This window comes from Polyodon spathula, unplaced genomic scaffold (assembly GCF_017654505.1).
Source record: "Polyodon spathula isolate WHYD16114869_AA unplaced genomic scaffold, ASM1765450v1 scaffolds_1411, whole genome shotgun sequence".
In the NCBI taxonomy this organism is placed as follows: Eukaryota; Metazoa; Chordata; class Actinopteri; order Acipenseriformes; family Polyodontidae; genus Polyodon; species Polyodon spathula.
The window spans coordinates 1-25,000 of NW_024472891.1; the positions used below are offsets into that span (position 1 = coordinate 1).

At 43.5% G+C, this 25,000-nt stretch overlaps 2 protein-coding genes across 3 annotated transcripts; one reads left to right on the plus strand and one right to left on the minus strand.

Moving 5' to 3' along the window:
- Positions 1-6: 6 nt before the first annotated feature.
- Positions 7-3,977, minus strand: dpp7 (dipeptidyl-peptidase 7). Its single transcript, XM_041242607.1, has 8 exons — positions 3,640-3,977; positions 2,930-3,074; positions 2,547-2,686; positions 1,722-1,885; positions 1,245-1,380; positions 911-992; positions 655-821; positions 7-538 (listed from the first exon to the last, which is right to left on the minus strand). The coding sequence occupies exons 1-8, from the start codon at positions 3,847-3,849 to the stop codon at positions 470-472; spliced, it is 1,113 nt and encodes a 370-aa protein (XP_041098541.1). The 5' UTR covers positions 3,850-3,977; the 3' UTR covers positions 7-469.
- A 1,414-nt stretch (positions 3,978-5,391) lies between these two features.
- Positions 5,392-23,648, plus strand: LOC121309603 (dual specificity testis-specific protein kinase 1-like). 2 transcript variants are annotated; one of them, XM_041242608.1, is made up of 10 exons: positions 5,394-6,090; positions 8,800-8,927; positions 15,163-15,362; positions 17,779-17,900; positions 18,016-18,064; positions 18,745-18,894; positions 20,498-20,671; positions 20,892-20,975; positions 21,277-21,363; positions 21,565-23,648. In XM_041242608.1, the coding sequence occupies exons 2-10, from the start codon at positions 8,897-8,899 to the stop codon at positions 21,700-21,702; spliced, it is 1,035 nt and encodes a 344-aa protein (XP_041098542.1). In that variant the 5' UTR covers positions 5,394-6,090; positions 8,800-8,896; the 3' UTR covers positions 21,703-23,648. The 2 variants fall into 2 exon arrangements, with proteins under 2 accessions (XP_041098543.1, XP_041098542.1); XM_041242609.1 differs by lacking the exon at positions 8,800-8,927 and having other exon boundaries at positions 5,392-6,090.
- Positions 23,649-25,000: the final 1,352 nt, after the last annotated feature.

Genomic DNA, 25,000 nt, shown 5'->3' on the forward strand with positions numbered 1-25,000 from the left:
AGGTGGGAGAGAGCCGGTTCTCTGCCCGTGCCCCTGGTCGATCACGCAGCCTGCCTGCTGAAACTGTCTGCCGGGACAGTGCAGAAACTAAAATCAGAGGAGCCAGCGAGCTCGCCCTCCTCCTCCTCCTCCTCCTACACTAAAAAGTCAACTCTCAATCTGTTTGTTATGGACTGAGGTGGACTGAGGGAGACCGAGGTGGACTGGGTGGGTGGGGATACTAAAACAAATGTTAGTGGAAATAAGGAGTGAAGAAATTTATATACGAATCCAAATATTGAAAGAATTTGAACGAAATATATATCTATAAAAATCATTCCAGAGGACAGTCCTTGCCTGCAGCAGGGCATTATAGTGTCCTGTTGGTAACTACAGTCCTTCCCTCGGGGGGTCCATAGATTCCCCACTATGAGCCTCCTCTCCAGTCCATGTTTACTATGTATAAAAATCAAACCAGAAATTTGTTTATTTACTTACCTACTGTATCTCGCAGTGCTTTTACAAGGTCAGTTTTATTAAGCATAGTTTCACAGGCAACCTTTGGAGGTAAAGAAAAAGTGAAATGTTAACCTAAGCCTTAAATCTAGACTCCTGTATATATTGACAGTGATTCTGTATTCGGAGGGATCTGTGGTTTGATTGATCAGGGCGTACCTTGACTGGGTTAGCAGGAAGTTCCTGGATGAATGACACAGAGTACGGATAGTCGAGCATTGCCATTAAAGTGAAGGCATTTCTCAGAAACCCGTACAGCTGGTGAATATCCTTATTGGAAGAGGGTGCCTGACAGAGTGACAATTCATCTCTAATCTTCTGGTACTCTGTGAACAAATGAATATTGATTTATAATCTTTAAACGCTGTTGAAACAATGTTCATGCTGTTTGATCTATACTTGGGACGCACTGTACCTTGACGCTTAGCTAATTCTTCAATCTGCAGAAATGCATTCCTCACTGAACTGGCACAATCGGAGCTGTAACTTTCAAAATCCTATCAAATAAATAAATAAATAAGAGATTATAGTAACAGTGACGGAACTCAACACTGCCTTTGCATAGCTGTTTGAGCCACTCCTTATTTTGCAACACGCTTAATTACACATACATGAGTCGGTTACCTCCGCACACAAAGCTCATGGTAAAACATGGAATGGTTCAAACTGCTATGCAATGGGAGTCTTTTTTAACTGTTAGTTTACTTTACAGCATGCAAACCTCTTCGTATTACTCTTGCTTTACTTACTGCAGTGACATCATGGAAAAACTGCTTGGGGTCTCCCAGCCCGGCAGCAGAGAGGATAGGGGCGCTGGCAGCAAGAGCTCCAGTTACTATATTGGGATATTTTAGTCTCATATAAACACTCAACATCCCTCCATAACTGAAACAAAACGAGAGAGGAAAGGGGATTTTAAGAATCAAAAAGGAAAAGTAGTCTTTCACTGTAAAATGACTTCTGCATTGTTGAATTATTTGGTAATGAAAACATAATTCTTTGTTGTTTATATGAGTTGATTAGACCCCCAAGTTTAACACCCATGTAGGTTTAAACTTTGTAATCTAATTTTTAAAAGCTGACACCCTTTAATAAATTAAATTATCTGGGCGACTTTAATTTAAGGGAACTATAGTCTCAGCTGCAGAATAGAATTGCATTTCTTTTCCCCCCATATGGATTTGACCATGCAATAATACAACATGTGCATTAGCAGCACTACTAACCTGCCACCAAAGACAATCACAGGGCAATCCGGGACACCAAGCTGCTTCTTCAGCTCTGTAATCATGACTGCATAATCCGCCAAGGCTTGTTCAATCGTCAGCAGTCCAATTTTAGGAAGCTCAAAAGATGAATTACCAAAAGGAAGCGATCTGCCATAATACCTCTGAAACAAACGCGAAAATGATACCATAATATATTCCATAACTTCTCATATATATTACAAAACGTAGACATGACACTGCACCCACCAGAAACCTGACCTGTACTGCTGGTCTGTTTGATGTTTTAGTATGTACTTCACATGGCAGTGTGCCACTGAATTGCAGAGTCAGTCTGGAAACTGTGGGGCTTGTAATATAGCTTACAGTATGGCAAGCTTACAAGAAACACAAAGCCCTGTGTAATGTGGTTATTTATGGCAGCCTCTAACCTTGAATTATCTACAGCAACCACTAACTGCAAAGTGTTGTGAGCAGTACTGAACATTCTCATTATTATATCAAATAATAGAATTTCTAGCCTCAGATGTTCTGTACTTCTAAAACTGTAACTATGTTACAGGAAATACAAATCAGACAACAACTCAAAGTACATAAACAAAACAGACCACCTTCTAGTGAGCTTGTCAACACAGTAACGTACTGAACAGCCTAAGAGCCAAGGGCTGTCTCTGACTTAACACTTAAAAGGGGAAATGGAAATATGTGTGTCAGCCAAAAGACAGCGACCTTCAAGTGTTAAACACTCATTCCAGCAAGTCACAAGAACCCTTGTTCAAAGTTCCCTTAAGGGTCGGTCTTATACTTGCTCACTGGTGCCCTTACATGCTCAGCAAAAACGACCAGCGCATGATGCTCCACAGCCAACTCGGAAACGAATCCGGAGTTAAGAGCAAACTCCCAAATGTCCCCCTCATTGCCAGTGTAAAAAAATATTGGTCCGTAACCCTTCTTCCAGTACTGATCTACAAAACACACACACAAAACAGAAAGATCCGTAAGCTTCCCATTTTAACACATTGAAAGAAAAGAGAAAATACTTACATCAAAGCAAGATCCAATGCATTTATTAAAATGTTGGAATAATCCTATGATAAGACTAGACACATCACATTAATATTTAGTGCTATTTTACACTACACTGGTTCAGCACGACACACACACACACACACACAGTGCATCTGCAGTACAATGTGCTCTGCACTCACCTTGTATTAAGTAGCGCTGTTGATAAGTCTTATCGCCATGACTGTTAAAATTAAAATGGTCCAGCACTTGCTGAAAATATTTCTCTTCAAATTTGGGCTCAGGAGCTCGGTGAGCAGCCGTGCCACTCTGGTACTTTTCCTTTTTCTGTGAATTAACAGGAATGGGTTTAGTGACTGCTCGGGAGAACCCGAAGGAAAGTGACAAGCAGTGAGTGGGGATAAACAGGAAAGGAGCTGAGGCGACAGAAGTACTGAACACGTGTCCTGAGTAACGAAGTGACTTGCTAACCTAGGACCGAATTAAAGACAGTGTAGGCACTGACACAACAGTTATACTTAGCAGTGCTTATATAATTTTATAATCAAGGCGTTGCTGCTAGTCAGTCCCCAAAAAACATGCCATTAGTAAGAAGTTCAATCTCACTTCGTGGGTAATGGCTTGCGTTAAAATTGCTACCAGGCACATTAGCACTGTGTATAATTGAAAGTGAAACTAGGAGGTGCATTACCTCATCATTTTAAGTGTCAGTAGATGAGCTGTAATTCGGACCCAGGGTCTTCTTGCCCAGAATTTCTGCCATTATTTCTGTCACCATTTTGAAGAAGCTTTGGCACGCCAAATTCTGCCCTATTTAGCTAATGCGATACTGCGGGTTTGCAAGAAGGGAGCTGTTAGGACTGTACGGAAGGGTATTGATTAACGTTCCTACCTTTTTTGGCACCTGTTGAAAACGAGGGTCGAACCCCCCAGCATCAGCAGCGTTGAACTCTTCTGGGGAGCGCACACGTACAGCCGCTTCCAAAACCTTTATTAACGTGTCCTTATTCAATTGAGGAATATCAACTCCATGCGCCGTCTCTCGTTTCAAACTAAATACCGCCAGCAAAAATACAGCGAGACTGTGGCAAAGGCTATTCATCTTAAAAAGAAAAACTCTCTCACACCCCCCACACACACACACCAGAGACGCACAGAGAACATAAACGAGACAAGTTATCGGTTTTGAATCAGCTGTCTCCCACCCGGTTCAATCATGTGATTCTGCAACGAGGAAGGATCAGTCATGTGATCCACATAGCCCGCAACACAATAAATGACGTCACGCTCAGTGCTGTTCAAAACGACGAGCCACATGCTATAATAATAATGATAATAATAATAATAATAATAATAATATACAGTAGAAGGAACTCGTATGTTATTCTGCACACTGGCTGGCTGTGTATTATACAGGGGAAATGCAAACTAGTCATAACAGCTTGCTGTACTATGTATTGTGTCCACTAGGGGGCTCAAGTGCATAAAACTCATTATCAATGACTCCCCGCTCTGTCTAAGAATAGCACCGGCATCCATTCGAGTGAAATGCACTTGAGAAAGTAACACAGCCTTGCAACCAGCTAACATTGAGTGACATTGTGCTGCATTTACAAATCCCTGGACTTGCACGTTATATATGTAGGGTTTGTTTGTTTGTTTGTTTTTTTAAAAAGAGTACGCATTCCCTGAAGAGCGTGTTGACGCATTGCACACACTGTGCATGTGTTGTATGAATTGTGAAGTACGCTTCATTTGAAAGTCTGAACTTGAGTGCTCGGCGACTGAAGTTGACTTATTGCAGTAACCGACTGGCCTTGTGAATTTCCTTCGGAAACTCGACTGCAGTAAACCTAAAGTTTTGTTCAGGCTGCAAAGTATTCTGTTACAAAGGCTGCACCCGTTCAGAGTTACTGTGCAGATCTTTAAAATAAATAATCAAAACAAGCATCCTGTGCACCTGACTTTAACAGGCTGTTTACAAATTCCACCGCAGAGAAGAGCAGACGTTGCTGTAATAATTATATGAATGATTCTGTGAATCAGGGAAGAGAGGGCAGGCAGCAGCATCAACAGATGTATCAAAATGATGGGCTCTGGTCAGCAGATGCTTTACCAGTTATCCCTGCCTCCAGTGATGTGTATGAAATAAAAGTACTGCAATGATCTACTGTTTAGAGGTTGCTCTGTACAATACAGTGGTCCTGCATGGCACGCCAGGAGAGACTTGGAATCTGAACTACAACAAAGGTACCTCAGACTAGGTCTCTTGGAACCAGGCTTCAAGCCACTGTTCCTGAAAGAGTGGATTTGTCTTCCCTCTGCTGAATGACACGTTTGTGGCAAGATGCAGTGCCTGTTTAACTCGACACTGAAATATGATTATTTGCTGTTTGCGATTATTTAATTGCTTGCCTTGTTCAGCCGTCTTTGTGCCCAGTTTTCTCAAAGTGAAGAGGGCAGTTCACTGCAAAACCATTAATACACCATCCTCTCACCTCTGAAGGCATGGTTACAATCAAGCTCCTGTCGCAGTGGGTAGTATAGTAGCCCACGCCTGAAAAAAATAACATTGCAGTTGTTTGCAGGCTGTGTGCAAAGAGAAGTCAAGCACCGGATAGGCGCTGAGACTGAAGCACCTTTCCCTCTATGGTGGTGCCTCCGGGGCAGCACGGAGAGCTGGGGATTAATGAACATACCTAGTTTCCCAGGGTAGGTTCGTTTAACCTGCAGAGACGCAATTGCCATGGCTCTACAAGAAACACGTAGAAACTTGCTGAAATATGTAAAGTGACAGTCTGAACAAACGGATTTTCATGAGAGAAGATACATAAGAACGAGAATCAAGAGATTGCTGCCACCCGGCCATCTGACGTCCCGTAGGCTGGCACGCCATCTCACATCTCACTGTTGTCAAAAGCGGCGTCTTCGCTAAAAAAAAAAAGAAGAAAAAAAAGTTGCGTCATCTGTCCTGAGGCAGACTGGGGCAGAGTTTCTAGGACAACCCCTCCGAGGAGAGCGAAACATGCATTTCCCGCTGATCAGCTGAGCTAAAGCGCCTGTAATGAGGAGACGCTGAACGCATACGCTGCACAGGAGCCGCAGCCCAGCCGCCGCGTTGATCACAGAGGAGACAGAGAGACTGCGAACGGTGAATGGAAAGAAGTGAGGGAGAGAATCCTGCCTCAGTGCACCGAAGGGAAATACAGTAAATCAGAAAAGAAATCATCATTATCTTAAAAACTAGAGAGGCAACCAGGAGAAAAAAAAACGAACTTGATCATCACGCGTAGTAAATCTCGCCCGGCGGACAGCAACTTAGTTAAATACAATCAGCAAACAAGTAAGTACCGTTGTGATCTATACTGCTAGCCTGGCAATATACAATCCTGCGTGCTGCTCGGGTCTTATTAACTACAGCAATATACAATCCTGCGTGCTGCTCGGGTCTTATTAACTACAGCAATATACAATCCTGCGTGCTGCTCGGGTCTTATTAACTACAGCAATATACAATCCTGCGTGCTGCTCGGGTCTTATATAAATCCTGCGTGCTGCTCGGGTCTTATTAACTACAGCAATATACAATCCTGCGTGCTGCTCGGGTCTTATTAACTACAGCAATATACAATCCTGCGTGCTGCTCGGGTCTTATTAACTACAGCAATATACAATCCTGCGTGCTGCTCGGGTATACTTATTAACTACAGCAATATACAATCCTGCGTGCTGCTCGGGTCTTATTAACTACAGCAATATACAATCCTGCGTGCTGCTCGGGTCTTATTAACTACAGCAATATACAATCCTGCGTGCTGCTCGGGTCTTATTAACTACAGCAATATACAATCCTGCGTGCTGCTCGGGTCTTATTAACTACAGCAATATACAATCCTGCGTGCTGCTCGGGTCTTATTAACTACAGCAATATACAATCCTGCGTGCCTCGGGTCGTGCGTGCTCTTATTAACGGGTCTTATTAACTACAGCAATATACAATCCTGCGTGCTGCTCGGGTCTTATTAACTACAGCAATATACAATCCTGCGTGCTGCTCGGGTCTTATTAACTACAGCAATATACAATCCTGCGTGCTGCTCGGGTCTTATTAACTACAGCAATATACAATCCTGCGTGCTGCTCGGGTCTTATTAACTACAGCAATATACAATCCTGCGTGCTGCTCGGGTCTTATTAACTACAGCAATATACAATCCTGCGTGCTGCTCGGGTCTTATTAACTACAGCAATATACAATCCTGCGTGCTGCTCGGGTCTTATTAACTACAGCAATATACAATCCTGCGTGCTGCTCGGGTCTTATTAACTACAGCAATATACAATCCTGCGTGCTGCTCGGGTCTTATTAACTACAGCAATATACAATCCTGCGTGCTGCTCGGGTCTTATTAACTACAGCAATATACAATCCTGCGTGCTGCTCGGGTCTTATTAACTACAGCAATATACAATCCTGCGTGCTGCTCGGGTCTTATTAACTACAGCAATATACAATCCTGCGTGCTGCTCGGGTCTTATTAACTACAGCAATATACAATCCTGCGTGCTGCTCGGGTCTTATTAAATACATGAAGTTTTTAATTTGAAGCCATTTGTACAGTCCTGGGCGTTTTATTCTCATCCGCTTCAGGTTCGGTGACATTTCAAACCGATCTGCAAGGGCTTCTTGCACAGGACTTTCTTTAACGAGGAATTGTATTTATTTGCATTTGTTTAGCGAATTCACTCTAGAAGTGAGTGTGCGTTTAAAACATATTTCAAATATTAAAACTGCAAATCAAACTCTGGACACGAAGTGCACGTGTGTTTGGTAATGTTTTGCTAATCATATTAAAATATGCAATATATATATATATATATATATATATATATATATATATATATATATATATATATATATGTGTGTGTGTGTGTGTGTGTGTGTGTGTGTGTGTGCATATCGATAATGTACAGTACTATATTTCAGTGTAAAATGGGGTTTACCAGAGAGCACCACACCACGCAACAGTACACGCTGTACACTGGTGTGCAAACAGCTTTGAGGACACAGATATTTCCAATGCACTGTAACGCACAACATGATCTGTACGCTCCAGACTCCAAACAGCGGCACAGATCTGCAATCTTATATCTTGCCTGTTATCTTGCATTCCCTGTTGTTAGTCTGAAGAGCTGCATTTTTGCATGTCAGGTTGAAGTTTGGAAGATGTATTCGCATCCAAACTCTACTGTGGCGTTCAAGCAGAGCACATTGCTGCCCTGTGTTTGCATTGTTGTTCACAGGTGCTTTTAGTTCCAAGTAACAGGTGCTTTAAATGCCTTCACACCACAATGCAAAAGAAGGCTCTCAGATGTCATATATAGAGTAGTTAACAATCACATGCATCCACAGTAATTTAACACTGGCATTTAAAACAGAGATCAAAAGAATTGGTCAGAATTGTTGACATATTGCATTTCATCCAGTGCATTTCTCTGTATACTTATCTGCTATTCAGACTAAATGTTATGCCCTTATTGAATGGTATTGCATAGCATAATTGTACCATGTTATGTTTCAATACTGTACTATAATTCTGTACAATACTATACTATACTATACAATACTATACTATACTATATATATTGTTTTTCAAAGTCTTGGCAGGTCAACTTCTTGTACCCCATAGAGTTCACAAAAACAGTGAGTGAAAGGGATGTGTTTTATAGAAACGAGGCATTCAGCATGCCTGTGAACCTCTTCACCAGGGTCTGTGCTAACTAAATGGGACTCACCACTTGTCCTGGGAGTTATTCACACATTGACAGAATGGTAATGAATTGGAAGAGGGACCTTTGTTTGCCACGCATGCACGCACGCACGCACGCACGCACGCACGCACGCACGCACGCACGCACGCACGCACGCACGCACGCACACACTTTTTTAAAAGCATCTTTACTGGGTTGGTAGCGCACGCAGAAGATGACTGTACTGTACACCATGTAGCACTGTGTTATTGCTCACTATTGCAAATGTAATTCTTCTCAGCTGCTGGATAAGCACAGTAACCCTGCCCATCAGGCTGGAGTGCATTGTGAGAAGGAACCCCAGTCTACTCCAGCCCTTCTCCTCCTCCTCCTCCACCATGCATATGAACAGCCTGCTGAATCAGTGCAGTAAGTACAGAACAGGCTCCAGTCAGGCTCCCTGGGAGGAATGCCTCTGTCTGCACCTCTCGCGCTTTATTTTCTTCCTCCCTTTTTTTCTCGCTTTATAAACTAACAAAATTCTGCCCAATCGATCTACAGCTAACTTTTCAGACTTTTAATGCCTGCTAACTCTGCATTTTTAATATGCATTTATTTATCAATTAATACATTAACAAAAAAAAAAGGGAAAGATTCTTTTATGTTATTCCTGGAGTTCCCACGCAAAGGGGGACGTGTTGCCTTGATCTTTGTTTTTGTTTTCTTCATGTTTTAAATCAGGTGAAGGTCTTGTATTATTAATCAGAGACTGTCCCTTATCTTAGTTTGCATGGGGAGCTAAGTGCACTGTTGCAGCTGCATAGACGCACACAGAAGCTGATTGAATTCAGAAACATGGGTGATAATAAAATGGTGATGGGGGCTTGCTGTTCTGATAAGAACATGAATCGCTCACCCCACCTCCTTTCTCATGCTAATGAGTATTTAAAACACCTGGCTGACAGTAACTAAGCACAGGTCGTGGATTACAGGTTACAGATAAGCAAATACAGTGAGTGGCACGGCTTCTGTCTGCCTAAGCCAAGGCACCTCTGTGATCCACCCTGGAATTGCTGTAATCCCAGTGCCTAACCCCAGCCCCCACACCTTGTCTCTGAGTGACACAAACACACACGGCAGTCCTCCTTGCTACCCCTGTTCAGACAGGTCTGTCGGAAGCCCGCTTGCCTCCTGATTTTCTGTGCCTGTTGTTTCGTTCAGCTCAGGCGGGCCTGGTTTCAGAGGGATTAAACTTCCCGTGGTGAAAGGAGACAATGGTTTTGCGTACGAACGAAGAAACACAAAGGCCTGTTGTGAGTTAGCTGCTCTTGTTGCGCTTCTGTGGGTGACTCGCTGTTGACTGGCTGCACTGTAACCCTGCGCTGCTGTTTGTTTACGGAATGATGGTTCATCATCTAAAACTTAATGGGACAAAAAAAAAAAAAAAACATTTGAAGCTACTCAGTTTTCAAAGAACTAAAAAAAAATAAGTGAGATTACTGAGCAGTGAAATGTGAAGCTGCAGTTCTAGCTGCAGTTTCATTTCTTATGTTGTCGTGTTGGCAGAAACCATTCTGAGCTGCATTAGTCTCTTTCCTCTCCATTCACGGGGCTGTGTGGCTGCAGCTGTATAAAGCAAGCTTCGATCACAGCCCACAGCATGCTTTCTAAAAGTACATTCAGATTCACCCAGGCAGCACGGTAGAGCAGATTGAAACTGAAGTAACATCATGCTGAGATACCAAGGGAAATGTTTCCGTGGACAGGAACAGGCTGCTCACTAAGGAATGCATTGAAGAGCAACGCTCTTAGTTCTCGCTGCTCTGAAGAAGCGCATACCGGATCACTACAGTCAGGAGCCTGGCAATTTGTGCAGAGAGGTTTGAAACTATGCCACACATTGATAGAATGGGTGCTTGAGGTTTGGTATTTACCGGTATGTAGAGATTATACGCTATGATCCCCCTTATCCGTCCCTCCTCAAAACCTCAAGCGAGAGCCACTGAGAGAGGCGTGGAATCAGCCAGAGTGGAGGAGCTTGTCTCACTGCCTGATCTTAGTTTAGCAGCTACTAAGGGGTTTTTTTTTTTTGGTTTTATTTGGAAACTTTTTTTCCATTACGTATTTAAGACTGCTTTGGGTGTACTGCCAAGCTCGTCTTAAAAACATATGAACAACTTGCCCTGGTTATTCAAATCTTAGGTACAGGAGTTCAGGTACAGATGCGGGGCTTCACAGGGTCCCACATGTTTAGAAACGTTGGATCTGTTATTCAAAAGTACAGAAGTAGAACGAGTAAAGGGGTTGAGGCCTGGTGAGTACAAGTTCACTTCAGCTGTGAGTTCAGGTGGATTCAGATCTGAAATGTGTTACTCCTGGTGGTTGCACACCCTGTTGTTACAGCTGGTGTTTCTAATATTCTGTCCTGTCTGCAGAGGGTAGTTTTTCTTGACTGGCAGCTGGCCACCACACCTGTCCCTTAACATTTACCTGTACATTCCTTTTCTGTTTCGTTCCGTCGTTTGTTATCACAAAGTGCTCCGGCTATCTGATTGCACCCAAGCGCGCTGTCCCTTGGCAGCACTGCTCGATAATGTGGCACACAGGACATGTTTGTGTAGCTCAGCACCTGAGTGTTTTAAAATCTTTGTGAAATCCATATCGTAACTTTGAATCAGCGTCAGTTCCCCTGCCAGCTGTGGCGGTGCAGTCCTACAGAGCTGCACGCTCTCTTTGCCCCATGTTGCTTTTCTCTTTGCTGGATGCTGTGTTGCTGGGCTGATTGCTGGCACAGGAGAGGAATGCAGTTAATCATTCTGAGCAATCGCTGTGCAAGCCTGACTGACTGCAGCACCAGTTCTTAAACTCAGGGGACACAGCAACAAGAAGACTATTAACCTTGGTCGACACGGAGTTGCACAATTCAGAAAGCATAAAGCCTGTATGTTCACTCTGAGACGTGGAGATTCAGAGTCAGTGTTTAACCTTTAATCCCCTTTAACCTCTAGGGGATTTCTAAAACCCATGAAGACAAAACAAAGTCCAGTTTAATTTTAAACGAGCGGTTGTATCCCATAATTCTAATAGACTTTTGTAACGTCGTTAGGGTTAGTTAGGAGGAACCTTCCAGAAGGGGGTCAGCCTGTGTAGTTTGGGGGTGATTACTCTTTGTAAAAAAATATCGGGGTATCTTAATGATCTGAACCGCTGTGGATCTAGACATTAAGATCCAGAACATGGAATTCTATTTACCCCGAATATCAGACCTGCAGGATATTCCAGGACAGAAAGGGTTAAAGTCGACCTCAAAACAAAGTCAGATCCGGGATCACGTGACTCCGGGAGCATTGTAAATATTTCACAATGCTTAAAGGAGTCTGAGCAAGACTCAGTAATACCCGTGTCTCACTGCAGTGTGTCAGGGTTCGCTTGTGTTGTTATAGGAGACAGACCCTGGGGAGACACAGAGCTCCAAGTCCAGTAGTAAAAAAGCAACAATGTTATTTAACCTAATGGGAAATTATATTTAAAAAATATGTATGAGTAATATGTGTTCAAGTTATGTAAAATATATGTTTCATACATGTAAAATGCCAGCAACACATGTACTGTAAAGCTTTATATTTTCAATCTATGGACCGTATAGATGCCATATATTAAGATATATTTCAAATGAAGCCCCATACAGTATATAGTTATATAATCCTCAAAATGTATTAGTGGCATTCCTTTATTGATTGTATCTTGAGATTAAAAGTTGCCGTTTTATTTTCTTCTATTTTTCACTGACTCGTGGAATTCTGATTATAAAATGCCTTCCGATTATTAGGATGTTGTGGAACATTTCCTAATTCTAGAATGTGCATTTCCTATTTCTAGAATGTGCATTTCCTAATTCTAGAATGTGCATTTCACTTTAAATAGCGTTTGAAAGCAGCATGGAAACTACTGATACAGAATCAGAGCTGATTAGCTTATCTGAGCAGAACTTTGAAAAAAAACTAACAGCACGGAACGGCGCAGCGATTTCATCTCCATTTTACAGCCACACTGTGAACTATTGCATGTACAGGCTGGAGTTAGATGTCAAGTGCAAGGTGGTGGTCACGCTAGACTGTGGTTGAAGGCAGTGTTTAAAAGTGCTTTTTTAATGTTGCTTCACTGTGTTTGCACTACACAAAGCCCAGGCAGTGTGGTCTGATAAAAAGTCCGCTAGAATGAACCATCATTTCGCAATGCATACCTGCATTAAATACCCTTTCTGTTGACTTAGGACTTCACTAACAAGCCAGGCCAGGTTATGACAATTTCAGTCCTGGAGCACCATTTTTAAGCTTCACTGTATCATACTGAAACTCTGTTTCCATGGAACTGTTTGCAATGTGCCGTGTGCAATTCTCTTCCTGGAAATGTCAGCGAGTGTCACAGCTCTTCCCAGACAGACCGTGCTCACATCACTCTTAATAGATTTTTCAATATATTATATTCACATTGGGGTTTTTTTCTCACGATAGTGCAAAGCCACTTGCGTCTCTTTCTGGGTTGTAAAAGTAAACAAGACTTTGAATTAAACATCAGCAATGTAATACATGTTCTCCTATTGAAGAACTACATTCATTCATCACAAACCTGCCCTTATTTTAAAGCATGGCTCTGTATGGTTTTACAAACAAACAGTATAAATCGTGCATCAGTACTGTTTGTTACTGCTGGGCAAAAGACAAATAACTTTTTCTTAAACTGCTCCCCACGCTGTTGCAGTGAACCGCAGAATGAATCCTCTGTCAAACAAAGGGCTGTTTGAGAGGGCTGGCCTGGGCTGGGGAATGGCGCTGGTGTCTTACGTGGGGAAAGGCACACAAGCTTGCATATGAAATGAGCCTCTTATTAGGGAATGCTGTGCTTGAAAGACATCTGCTCATCTGCTGGCTGCTCAAACAGAACCAAAAAGTCAAACGACAGTGTAGAGTGTAGCAGAAACTCAAAACCGACATGCTGTCTGCACGCTGGTAAAAATCACCCACAACATTGTCAACTGCCAGAAACACAGCCTTTCTTTCTCTATAAAGAAGCTCTTTCCGAGGATCGTCTTCACCCCATTCTAGAGCTGTTTGCAAAGAGTTTTCACACACAGTTGCACAGCGTGGTTATGTTGTCTGATTTTGCAGAAGGCAGGAAATGGTTTAACAGGTTGGTAAAGTTCACCCACAAAAGCTACCGTTGGCTCTGTTCAGTTGTACGCTGTGTCGTCCTCTGTGTTGCTTGATTGTTTGTATTTCCTGTGGATTGCCCAGCAGGTCTTTGTGAAGCTAGATCCTTGAGTGTTGGTTACTCAACTGTTGGCAAGAAAGGCCAGTGTTTGAACTTCTTAAAAGAGCTAAATAACACACAGGCTTTCCAAGTGGTCAATTAAAACCCTTATTTTGAGACCCAGATGGATGTGAAACCGGTTTGCTTGATGTGCTCACTAATGCACGTACAGCAGCTGTACCACAATGAGAATTTTGCTGTGTTTTATGTTTTTTTTTTTTTACCATCTTTACAGTGTCTCACGCATAGCTACCCATCAGCTGTCTATCTACCAGGCTTCCTGAGCATCACCGCTCATTGAAAATGAAATAAACACAAGGAAGCAGGATGCTGTGTTTTTAATGAGGGACGATTTTTGTCTATAAAAAATCCTACAGGAAAGGTTTTTCTTTTTTTCTTCTGTTGTTGATTTGCATCTGTGTGATGCGTCCGCGTGGGCTGAATTGGTGTGAGACGCTCGCCGAGACTTGCTTTGCAAATGAACACATTTCACATTCAAACCCGATGATTGGTTTTTATTGCTTTTTTCTTACACGGATACATTTGCATTTTAAAAGAAGTTGTTAAAGGCGTTAAAAATAGCCGCGTTTCAAACTCAATGGATCCCTCGCTGCTTTTCTTCCTGCTTCATGCTTAAAAATAAAAAAATGTATTCCGGTCTTTTTACACAAAAGTGGGGAAAACATTCTTTCCACTGCTATTTTCAGATTTTGATTGAGTAAAGCGATTTGAAAATTAATACACAAACCGTTTTTTTTTGTTGTCCATTGCGTTTTACAGCTCAACCAATTTATTTACCATTCCAATAGGAAATCCAAAACGATTTAAAACCTAAATAAACGATATAGCAAATGATCTAGAGATGTGTATAACTGATGCCTAAACTAAAGTGTCTCTGTGGAAGGGTAGCTTGTCAGTCACGGCAAGCAGCATGCAGAATACCAGAATACCGGATGCTGGAAACAAACTCTGGACACGTGGTTCAGTGCTGAGGGAGCGCACTTGTATTACCTCCTTGGCCAGGCTCATTTGGGAATCAGTTCTCCGGTTTAGCCTGACCACAGTCTCACCTGGTTATTTGATCCAGGTATAGAGCTTTTTAACCATATCCCTGCAGAATAAAACAAAACTAAAGCATTTGCAATTGCACACCTGTCACTGCTGCCATATCGTCTCGATTGCAACTAAAGCCTTATTTCATTTTTCTTTTGCCTGCAGTCCACACAGATGCATTTGGTATTGGGGTAGTGCATGAGGGTGCTCCTGTAATACACCGTTCCTCATTTCATTCTGTGGCCCTTTCCCGGGTTTTCAGCAGCTGATATTATTAACGTGCTTTTCTCTTTGTCTGCAGTTGATATTCCAGCGATGTGTGAGACGGGGATCGTCTCTTCGGAGCCGACAAGTCCTACTCAGTTCTACGGGGAATCCTCCGACACCTATTATCATGTGGACCGCTGGCAAAAACTCCGGACCGCCGTCCGGAAGCTGGAGTTCTGGGAGAACTTCAGTGCCGAGCTGATCGGGAGCGGCTTCTTCTCCAAAGTGTACAAGGTAGTGTACAGATTAGTCCCTTAACAGAGTCCCTTAGCAGATCTGAGGAGTCATGGCTGTTTAATTAAAGTTTCATGGATTCCATATAAAAAGAGGAGGCGGGTTCTTTAAAGTGCAATGCAAGTCTTTATCTTGGCGTTTAATTGTATCCTTGAAATCCTCCCTCAAATATAATTAAAGAAAAAAACAGCAGCAGCTGTGCTGAATGAAGAACAAGCAGCTGCTTTGGTTATGAAAGTGCATTTGCGTTGCATGCGTTTGGTTTCTTACAGTGAAATTCGTAATGGCACAGGATATTAACAGTGTATCACTGTGCATGGTGTGGCCTCTAAATACTTCATTTCATCAAAGTTGCTTTTGATCATTTGCTCCTATCTGTGTGTATCTGTCTGCTAGATAACAGAAGCCCCTTTACATCTCGCCACACAAGAGGGTCTATATGCACTGGAAACAGCAGCTGATGCATGTTAAGTGAAGTGAGAAAAACCATTGATCCTCTCGGTATAATAGTGGCGGCCTGCAAACCCTCTTGTGAACAGAGCTCTTTACTCCCACACCAAACAGCAGCAGGCAGCAGTTTTAACATTCGCTCTCCGCTGTCCCACGCTCAGGACCCTGCACGCTTCAATTGGCTTCAATAAATCACCCGCTCTGTTCATCCACAGCCCTGGAGTCTGGGCTCAGAGTGCCCTCTGCCACTGAGCTGCCGTGCCCTTATAGAGAATACAGATCTCCTGGAAGACACAATGCAGCTTCACAGAGGAATGCTCAAGGAGTTCGGGGCTACACTACGGGGAAGTAGTTTTGCATTTGGCATTCAGATAAAAAGAAGGAAGGAGGGATGGGGTTTGGGGGAGTGAACACGCCTGGGTTAAGCTTTCGTATTGGTACATGCAACAGATAGGGTTTAAATAATTACCATCCCCTGCTTTAGGGAATGATATAATGTTTCATGCAAATGAAGAACACTGCTTGCTACTGCTGCCGTCCAGCTGAATGAACTGAGTGGAGGGGGGATACATCCAGCCACAGTTTGCAACGCAGCAGGAATATTTATTAACTGTGCAAACTTTTATAGGTGGTTATGCTGATAACTGTGAGGAAGCATGAACTTCTGTTATAAAATTGCAACGCAAAAGCAATAAAGCTGTAACAGCACAGCGGTTTTAAAACATTGACCTCTTACAGTAATTGCGCTCTGTGATCATTTGAAAGGAGGGTTGCAACTTCAATCTGCCGACGTGCTTTGCAGCCCTTATTATCTTGCCAGCCTGTGCGGAGGGGAAATGGAGAGTTAATGGCACTGAACAAAAGAACAGGAGCTTGTGACGTTGCGGTTCTGTTGCCCAGGCGAGATGGCTGAATAATGCTTTCAGTAAAGACAATTCACTCTGATTGATTGGGAGACACAAGAGTGACAGATTCTGGAGGAGTGAATTTGTTTCCCTCCCAGTTAATCAAAAGAGAATTGCCTGTGCGTTATCGCAGGCTTCTGTTCGCTTCTATTGCCTTTGTGATTTGGAAAAAGCGCCTGGTTTTTTATGAGTTTTATGATTTTTTTTTTTTAATTGTATTTTAACTGAAAAATATACTTGTTAGCAAAGTGCGTTAGTCTGTCAACTCCTATCCATTGAAAGATGTATTACTGTCTTAAGACCATAGAGGCCAAACATAGTCGTACACATTTAGTGAATAATTTGATGACCGGGAACGTACAGCACACCTTTCTACCTGCTTTAGAAAGCAGCCCTTCTCCGACACTGCATTCAGCTTTTTAAATGTCATTACCTGTTCCAAAAATGACGACAAGAAAATAAGAAAAGCCCTCCTATGGTCACACAGGATTTGTTGTCCTCAAGGAGGAATGGCAGCTCCTAATCTGACTGTGGAGATCTTAGTGCACACAGACCCTTTGGAAGTTTCCATTGTTCTGTGTTACGCAGGAGGCTGTAAGATAAGCATCGCGCAGAGGTTATTCAGGGAACAGAAAGCCCTCTGGCTAAGGAGCTGTGGTAGCTGGTAAAGGACACTGTTTCTCAGTGCTGCCGGTAACACAGTAGCACAGTATTGCTTTTTTAAACTCAGAAGAGCGTAAGAAAAGTTTGGGAACACGGCTCGGTCTTTCGACCCGTCAAGACTCGTTTGTCCCTGCTAAAGAGATCTCGTTTAATAGGAGCGAATCAGCTTGCTTTCTGAATGGTGTTTGACTTGTTGTTTCTTCACTTGGTAGAGGTTGTAAAGGTTTACAGGTGCCCCCTTTCGCTATGCTTTATTACTCTCCTGCTACTACAAGCCCATTCCCAAGAATGGCTTAGAAAGCCCCTTTTACTTTCACAGTTCCTAAGCTTGGGTCCCAGTCTCTGTTGGACGGGCGCTGCATCGTTCTGAGCTCTAATGGCACGCCCTTGTTTCTCAGGTGATTCACAACACCACGCGTAAAGTGATGGTTGTGAAGATCTACAAGAAGGACGTGGACCAGGACACCATAGTCCGAGAGATCAGCCTCCTGCAGAAGCTGTCTCACCCCAACATAGTCAGGTAGAGCGGGCGTTTGTGTTTCCTGTTCATGGGTGAGTAAGGAAGCGAATCGCCTCGTTTACAGGGGCAGTGCGCACCGTGCTGTCAACTGGAGTCTCCTGTTTCTGTGTTGCAGATATCTGGGCATCTGTGTGAAAGAAGACAAGCTATACCCAATCCTGGAGGTAAAACTGACACGCTATTCTTTTTTTAACAGTTATGGGATGTTTAGGTGGGATTTGAATGAGTTTAAATAAAAAGATTGCCTCTTGTGACATGGGGTGAATGAAATAACATCAAATAAGTAGGTATGTTTTTAAACAGGGTCATTTTTCCCTTGACGAAACAGCTATAAGAGAGAAGCTTCTGTGTACATTAGGGCCCTTTTTTGATCACCACTATAAAAACTAGCAGAAGACTACTGTAGAACAATGCATTCCTTTTGCCTAGCTGTTTCTTGCTGTGTACAGTTATACTAGGGAATGTGCCTTTGCCTGTGCACCTGCCTGGAAATAGCCCTGGGACCTTAGACTGTGTTACTATGGAGTATTCATTTAATCACAGCGAGGCCTGCATTCACCAGTCACCAAAGAGATGTAGCTCTTTCTCTTACATCCATGTCAGCTGTGTAGCTCAGCTACAGCCAGGCTTTGCTGCATGTCAGGTGGAACTCAGGGGACGCTGTTAGAGAATAAACACGCTGGACGCATGTAGGCGTGTATCACAGCACTTTTACTTGCTTGGTTTCGGCGCTTGGTCCCTTTCAGTGGCTTGATGCCTCTCTTGGAGTGATCTAGTCCAGACGCTCGTATTTGCAGGTTTGTTTGGAGTTTCCTTTCACGCTGTCTTTTCTCTGGCTCTGCAGTATGTAAACGGAGGCTGTCTGGAGGAGCTCCTCGCCACTAAAGAGATCTCGCTGTCCTGGAGAGAGAAGGTGGACCTGGCCTCTGACATCACCAGAGGAATGATCTACCTGCACTCCAAGAACATCTACCACCGGGACCTCAACTCCAAGGTAAGCACTGGAACCCTGGCTGGAAGAGTTGGAACACTGGCTGAAAACACTAGAACCCTGGCTGAAAGAGCTGGAACACTGGCTGAAAACACTAGAACCTTGGCTGAAAGAGCTGGAACACTGGCTGAAAACACTAGAACCCTGGCTGAAAGAGCTGGAACCCTGGTTGAAAGCACTGGAAGAACATCCTCTTCTATATTTCTCAAATAAAGATGAACAGCTAGTATGAGAGATCATGCACACAGCCCTCAGTCCAGGCACTTGAGGAAGATGCGATGTGGGACTCTCAGCACCCAGCTCCCCATCACTAGCTCAATAGCAGGCTGAGGCAGCAGTGGCAGCCCGATTGTCATGCTAATCGATCACATTGTGAAGTGCGTTCGAACAAAGGTGGACACACAACCGAACTGAAGCGACGAGAATACAAGGGCAACGACAACGGAGACAAAAAACTAAACGAAAACCTGTCCCTCTAAAGCAGAACAAGCTCGTGCTTAGTTAGAAATTCAAACGCATCAGAAAAGAACTGGGCTGTTGATGTGCAGTGACACGTATTAACCTGGGATCATATACAGCAAATATTCACCGGTAGCTTAAATATAACATCTGGATGCTGTGTACAGTAGGATAAGGCAACTCTTCAAACTATTTCACAGTGCAGTCTGTTCTTACAGCACTGTGACTAAAGCAGGTACCAAACTCACTGCAGGGTTGCATGACTATGAGCGATCATACTGTCAGACCCCTAACCAGGGACTATATTCAGTCCCAGCCCCTGTTCAAACACATGGGATTGGATCTCACGATTACAGTTGATTATCACGCATCTTTTTTTAGGTACAGTAACTAGTGGAGCAGTCACAAGCCATGGCTGATCAAGACTGCTGTCCTGGGGCACTTCTCCTTTCCCAGGGGTGCAGAGTGCTGCTGTTCATGAGGCAGAAAGACCGCTGAGAACAAACACAATTGGAATGGGCAGGGCTAAGCCCCTTGAATAATTCATTGTGTTCAGATCATTCAGGATCTCTGGGAGCTTTGAATTAAAAAGGCTTTTCTTTCTGTGGCGAGATTTCGCGAATCTGCAGCTTGTAGCTGGGTGTTTGTTTTTTTTACTAGGTTTGCCAGCACTATTTAGTCTGCCTTATTGTTTATTTTTTTCTCTAATAATTTTTGGCGTACTGTATCATAAAGAAAGGTAATGGGATAGGGATCAGCAAGCTTTCCTAAGAACCGCTCCCAAGGCTGGCCATTAGAGGCGGCAGGAATGTGATCTCACTGGACCAAGAACAATGGATGTGAGCTGACTTGACTTCTAAGTTGGCTTCTGTCCCTGCAGCATGAACAAAACTGCCCTCTAGTGGAAGACTTAAGAACAGCAATTGCATTAATTGATATCTGTCCCTGATCAGCAGGACTGGGCAACTATGGGTCTTCCTGACCAGGTTTTTGTTCCAGCCATGTTCTTAATTGTATAATTGAAGCAGTTGCACCTTCATTCAGGTTTTAAAGAAGTTAAGTACTTTATTATAGCTGCTAAACGTGGGTTTCATGCAGTTGGATTGCTGCGTGTTGTAAGGTGTGTCTCGGGTGCCTGTGATTTCAGAACTGCCTGATCCGTGTGACTCCGCGGGGGAGGGAGGCCCTGGTCACTGACTTCGGGCTGGCCCGGGAGGTGGTGGAGCCGCCGGTGAAGGACCCCGAGAGGAAGCTGTCTCTGGTGGGCTCCGCGTTCTGGATGGCCCCTGAAATGCTGCGAGGAGAGCCGTATGACAGGAAGGTAGGTGTTGGGTTTAAAGGGTTACTGTAAACACCTCTCCTCCTCTCAGAGTGCTCAATGAAGCAGCGGTTTGTCATCGCCTCAGGAAGACGATCAGCTCATAAGGGTCTCTGTATTTCGAACGAGGGGGGGGGGGGTGCTCCTTTAGGCAGGAACGCTGTCAGGGGGGAGCTCTGGAGAAGCATTGCCTTGCAGCCGCTCTGTCTGGTTTGACTTGCAGGTGGATGTGTTCTCATTCGGGATCGTCCTGTGTGAGATACTGGGGAGGATCACGGCTGATCCCGAGGTGCTGCCCAGGACGCAGGTACACCAGGTCTATATTCATTCTTTGAACAGCGACGGATCTGAACGCCGCCTCTTGACACTTAGAAACCTAATTTCACTGAATGATTTTATTGTTAATAAATCACTCCAGGGGTAAACCCTCAGCTTGATTAATATAGAGCTAACGAGCAGCATTTAGCTCAGCCACTGTTTAGGTCATTATTGGATGTCTGTGAGGAGTCTGCGCTGGAACACTGCTGGCATTTCAAGAAGGTTCAGTGTTAGCGGCACACAGCATGCATCCCTGTCTGGCTACACTAATCTTGAGGTGTTCTTGGCAGGACTATGGGTTGAACGTGGCAGCTTTCCAGGAGTTGGTGAGCGAGTGTCCTCAAAGAGTGCTGGAGCTGGCCAACAGCTGCTGCAGGGTGAGAGGCCGCCTTCCTTCTCTGTCTTCCTTTCTTTCGTTTTCTTTTTCAAAGGTTGTGTACTGTTAAAGGCTGTGTTTTCTTTCCTTCTGTCTTTCTTTTTTCTCTTTTTCTTTCTTTATGTGGGTTCTATTTCTTTTTTCTATTTTTGTCTTTCTTTCTCTCACTCACTCACTCAATCTTTTTTTTTGTATTTATCAGATGGAAGCGTTTAAAAGGCCGTCTTTCACAGAGCTGCTGGATGAGCTGGAGGAGGCTATGGAAGGCCTGGAGCCCAGCAAAGTCAGCCAGGTAACCCAGGCAACCCAGGGGACCCAGGTAACCCAGGCGACAGGGTGAAGCTGACCCCGGCACTGCCTGAGCAGTGCGACACAATACAAGACAATAAACCACAGCCTCAGTGTTAAAGGGGTCTCCTCCACCCAGGATCTGTTCATAAAGAAGACGGTGTTATACTGAAATTCAATCCGTACCGTTTGCAACCGCGAGCAGCATTTCGCAAGACTGCCCCCCATCATGTGTGTGTGTGAAGCTGAACGAGCAAGTCAGCAGACCTGGTCCGGGTTTACAGCTCCAGTGTAGCGGCTTCTTGCTGCACTTCATTTCCTTCCGGTGCACTTTACTTCTGTCCTGCACAGCGTTTAGCTGGGTGGCAACTGCCTTAACAATACGACCCAACATCAGAGTGAGCCCCTGCCCTCTCAGCCAGTACCGCTCTCCAGCAACAGATATTACCATATTCCTATAGAGTATACTAAAAAGAACCTTAAAGACTCCACAACCCCCCCTGCTGGGAGAGTCGGGATCTACAGTGAATAAGTGAAGGGCCCTTATACAGTCCAATACTGTTCTTGTACAATGCATGTCAACATGGTGTGACCATGAATTGACCAAATGAGTGCGTTATCACATGAGGAAACATCAAGGGAGCACTGTATTGCATGTGTGCCACAGAGGCACACACTTTCCATTGTAAAGACTTGTTAAAATCTTAAATCTGCTGATAAAATCTAAATATTTAAGCTATGTATTTTTCAAACAGGAATGCATTGCAGTACGTGTCTGTGTGTGTGCGTGCCATTTTCAGATTGTTAAATGCCTGATGTGCCTCGATTTACTGAAACATTTTCCACCTGCGCTCAAACAAACAGCAGCCGTGGCACGGCCACTTCACTGAACAGAACAATGAACGTGTCCCTCTCTCTCTGCGCCTCAAATGCAAAGCATGCAGACACATCTCTCCAAGGTACCTGCTGAGCAATCACGTTGTGCAATTTAAAATCTGACCTATTTACACAATGATTAGCGAAATAATATGGCAGCATCTTCATAATGATCGGCAATACCCTGCTAGTGTGTGGAAGCTTTCAACAATACAATAAAACACAGTGCGACCTAGTATTGCGTTTTCCTGGAGAGGAGACAGCAATCCCCAGATCCCATGTCAGGGAAGCAGAGGACTCAGCTTGCTGCTTTATAAAAATCTTCATACTGCCCATGGCTAATGGAAGGAAACGGCAACCTCGCTCTCTGTCTTTAAGCCCAGGATCATTAACTTCAATAGAGAGTCCGATATCCACATTATCTGATGTGTGGCTCGTTGTCCAAACCCCTCGTGTAGTATTTAGATATACAGTAAGAAGTCATTCATGCAATTAGCTGTTACGAGCTACAATTACCATCCCTGTATTTTCTCAGCAGGGTGATAAGTATGTTGGTTCATGCAGTTAAAGTATATTGTATATTATTGATAACCGCAGTAGTTAACCCTATAGTCATCTGTATGTTCATGTTCCACTGCCTGACGCGATTGTACATAGCTGTAAATAACTGTTGTACATACTTGGTAAAGCCTGTAGGATTTCTGTTTGATACTCGCTGTAGCCGTTATTTAAACTGCAGTTTCAATGCAGACACACGGAGTGTCCTTTTAAAAGGTTTATTTTTCATTTGCAACAATTTTGTGAAACGTTCAGGACAGCTTGTTGAATATCCGTGATAGCGAGGGGCTTGCTGTCTGGGTTTGTAGCCCCTGGTCTATGTTCTGTGTGTACGTGGGTTTGATATAACCTGAAAGCAATTGTTTTAAGACTTCTCCTAAATGCTTGCTCATAAATATTTTTATTATTGTGTGTTTTTGATTGTAGTTTTTACAAGAAAACTAAAACTGACTAACAGTTAACATGGGCACAGCCAATGGATTTGCGTGGTATATATTGATATATGTATGTATGGGAATAACAGTAAAGTCATGTGATCTGCAAATAAATACGTTTTGCACTTAACAAGGTAAGGTGCATGTGCTTTATTTGTTTGATTGGCTTGTTTATATGGTTTATTCACTCAGACACATTGTTCTTTCCTTTACCCAATTCAGTAGCTCAACCTGCTGCTCCCATTTCTTTCTCTAAACTAACCCAACAACACAGAATCTGGCTCCTCTTTTAAACCGTGCGGCTGGGCTTCATTGATCATCAATTAAGACCCAGCCACATTCTGCACATGGGTTTGGCAGAGAAGGGATTTTAACCCCGCACCCGCCAAGCTTACCTTAAAAATATATCAAACATTATTTCATCCAAACCCACAATGTATGCATTTTTACATCCAGGGCCTGTCATTGCCTGTCACACAGTCATTGGCTGATTTCTCTTTTTTTTTTGGTTACACAAAATGAAGTCAAGTGGCGCTCCACAGGAACAACAGCGATGCCACTTGTATTCACATGCATTTGCAAACCCTCATTTACAAGTGTAGCCGCTCTCGCCTTTACTATCGGTGTGCCTCAAAAGACTCCAGATAATGAACAGCTGAAATGCAAACGAAGCAAGCAAAAATACATGAATAAATCAATAAACACAATCACTCCGGAACGAACGCAAAGATACAAATTTAGCCCGACATTTCCTGCCCATTTAACTTGGAACTGCGTTTGCAGCTTGTTGTCTCCTAAAGGCACTGATGAAACTCATTCAAGGGATGATCATTTCATCCAGCGCAGGAACTGGCCGGCGAGCCTGCTAGAAATGCAAACAGTGCGTATATCCCTCTCACATCGCAGCTCCCTGTGATCCTGTTTGTACACACCCCGTGTCAGCCTGCATCTTCTGCCAGTATAATTACCTGCTATTAACACAAAAACCAGACCAGAAAGACACATCAACATCAAAAGAGTTATTTTTTTCCACCAGACAGATTATATATATATTTTTTTTAGCCCGACAGACAGAATAAAAGAATAATAAAACACATTTATGTAAAACATGCTAATGCCAGTGTGCTCTACACACACACACACACACACACACACACACACACACACACACACACACACACACACACACACACACACACACACATTCTGGCTGCTAGCAGCAGCTCTTGTGATCAAAAGCTTTATCAGCAGCTTGTGTTTTCATGACCTTTTAATCATGGAGTGTTTGGTGGCGGCCTGCAGTCGCTACCTAGCAACAGGGAAGCACTGAACCAGTCCTGAGGTGCAGTTTAATGAAAACTGCAGCTGTACCATGTGTGTCTATATTGTGCTACTAGAATGCTGTGCTTTATCACTAGTCAGGTATGTTTTCGTTTAAGTGTCCATTATGAACAATATAATAAAACGGGTGGTCAAAGTTGG

Excerpts from the sequence above, each read along its gene's own strand:
- LOC121309603 (XM_041242608.1), top strand. The coding sequence starts at position 8,897 with ATGCATATGAACAGCCTGCTGAATCAGTGCA. Across the intron at positions 8,928-15,162 it reads CAGCCTGCTGAATCAGTGCA|TTGATATTCCAGCGATGTGT; the intron begins GTAAGTACAGAA and ends CTTTGTCTGCAG. Across the intron at positions 21,364-21,564 it reads TGGCCAACAGCTGCTGCAGG|ATGGAAGCGTTTAAAAGGCC; the intron begins GTGAGAGGCCGC and ends TGTATTTATCAG.
- dpp7 (XM_041242607.1), bottom strand. The coding sequence starts at position 3,849 with ATGAATAGCCTTTGCCACAGTCTCGCTGTATTTTTGCTGGCGGTATTT. Across the intron at positions 1,886-2,546 it reads TGGTCGTTTTTGCTGAGCAT|AGGTATTATGGCAGATCGCT; the intron begins GTAAGGGCACCA and ends CGTTTGTTTCAG. Across the intron at positions 539-654 it reads TTCCTGCTAACCCAGTCAAG|GTTGCCTGTGAAACTATGCT; the intron begins GTACGCCCTGAT and ends TTACCTCCAAAG.